At 28.5% G+C, this 1,265-nt stretch overlaps 1 protein-coding gene across 1 annotated transcript; it reads right to left on the bottom strand.

The window, feature by feature from the left end:
* Positions 1 to 434: 434 nt before the first annotated feature.
* Positions 435 to 1,220, bottom strand: PCYB_007180 (Pv-fam-d protein; the record flags this gene model as incomplete). Its single annotated transcript, XM_004228139.1, has 1 exon — positions 435 to 1,220. A coding segment is annotated over one exon (786 nt), but the record flags the coding sequence as incomplete, so codon positions are not given.
* Positions 1,221 to 1,265: the final 45 nt, after the last annotated feature.

Here is a 1,265-nt window from a genome sequence, read left to right as displayed (position 1 = left end):
TATTAATATATTTTTAGCTTTAAAAACGTGTTCATGTTTGTAAAAAGCAGGTTTAATTCTAAGCATAATCACGTATCAATGATGTGTTTCGTGAGGAAAAAAAAAAAAAAAGAAAGAAAAAAGCATTAATTAAATACTTCTTCCCTTCAAAAAATTCAAACACACTAAAAGAAAAAAAGCATAATTAAATATAAGAATAATGATAATAGTTCAAATAAGTGTTAATACATTCCAGAAATGTTTATTTGTTAGGAAAAATAATGTTACATTAAAAAATACTTTTTTAATCTGGAAAAAAATTCAGAATAAGTTTAGAATTATATGGAAATGGTGTATAATCCTTTTCCTTCAATATATATATGTACTATGCATAATGAACAAATATCTGTACAGAAATTTCAACGCTTTATTTAAGCAATGAGTTTTTAAGACATTTATATATCCTCTGTTGAGTTAGCCGTGCTATTTATGGAATCAAGAATGCTTTCTTCTTCGTTATCTACTTCGCATTTTAGTCGTTGTCGATATTCATCTCGGGATTGTTTTGCGAATTGTTCAGAGAATTTTTTAAGTGTATTGAAGCACTCTGTGTATTTGGAAAGAAGATAAATTGAAGTAAGAGCAGATGCTAGTGCAAAGAATGTACCAAATCCTGGTGCTGCAAAGTACATTACGCAAATGTATGATATTAATGCAAATGCCAAAATTGGGGAAAATACTTTATGCTTATATAGAAATTTTTTAAACTTTGCTGTTATGCTTCTACCTCCTGCATCTACCTTAGTGTTAGCATACTCATGCGATCTTAATATAAAGTACATTTCTCGTTCTGTTATTTTATCAATGGTTCTTAAGGCATTTTTAATTTTTCTACATAGATCATTTTTACATATTAATCTGGACATAGAATTATCATCATTTGTCATTTTACCAATATTACAATTTAATTGAGCTTTAGGATCTATATTGTTATTCATTCCAGTTATTGTTGATGTAGGTTCTTTCTTATTAATGTCATCTTCCATCATCATGTCAAAGTAAAATTGAGTCAAGCTATCATATCGATCTTCGTCATAATTTTCATCATCATTTCTACCATATTTTCTTACCCCTTCAGTTTCTCCAAAGGTTTCGTGTTCACCAAGAGATCGAATAGCTCTAAGATTTGATGTATTAACTTGGTTATTTTTTCCCCATGATTCCGCAAAAGAAACAGCTGACTGGAAAATGAAATAAAGTCAGAAAATTGAAGGATGTTTTTTACT

Source organism: Plasmodium cynomolgi (assembly GCF_000321355.1).
Source record: "Plasmodium cynomolgi strain B DNA, scaffold: 1199, whole genome shotgun sequence".
Lineage (NCBI taxonomy): Eukaryota > Apicomplexa > Aconoidasida > Haemosporida > Plasmodiidae > Plasmodium > Plasmodium cynomolgi.
This window is presented reverse-complemented; position numbering and strand designations above follow the sequence as displayed.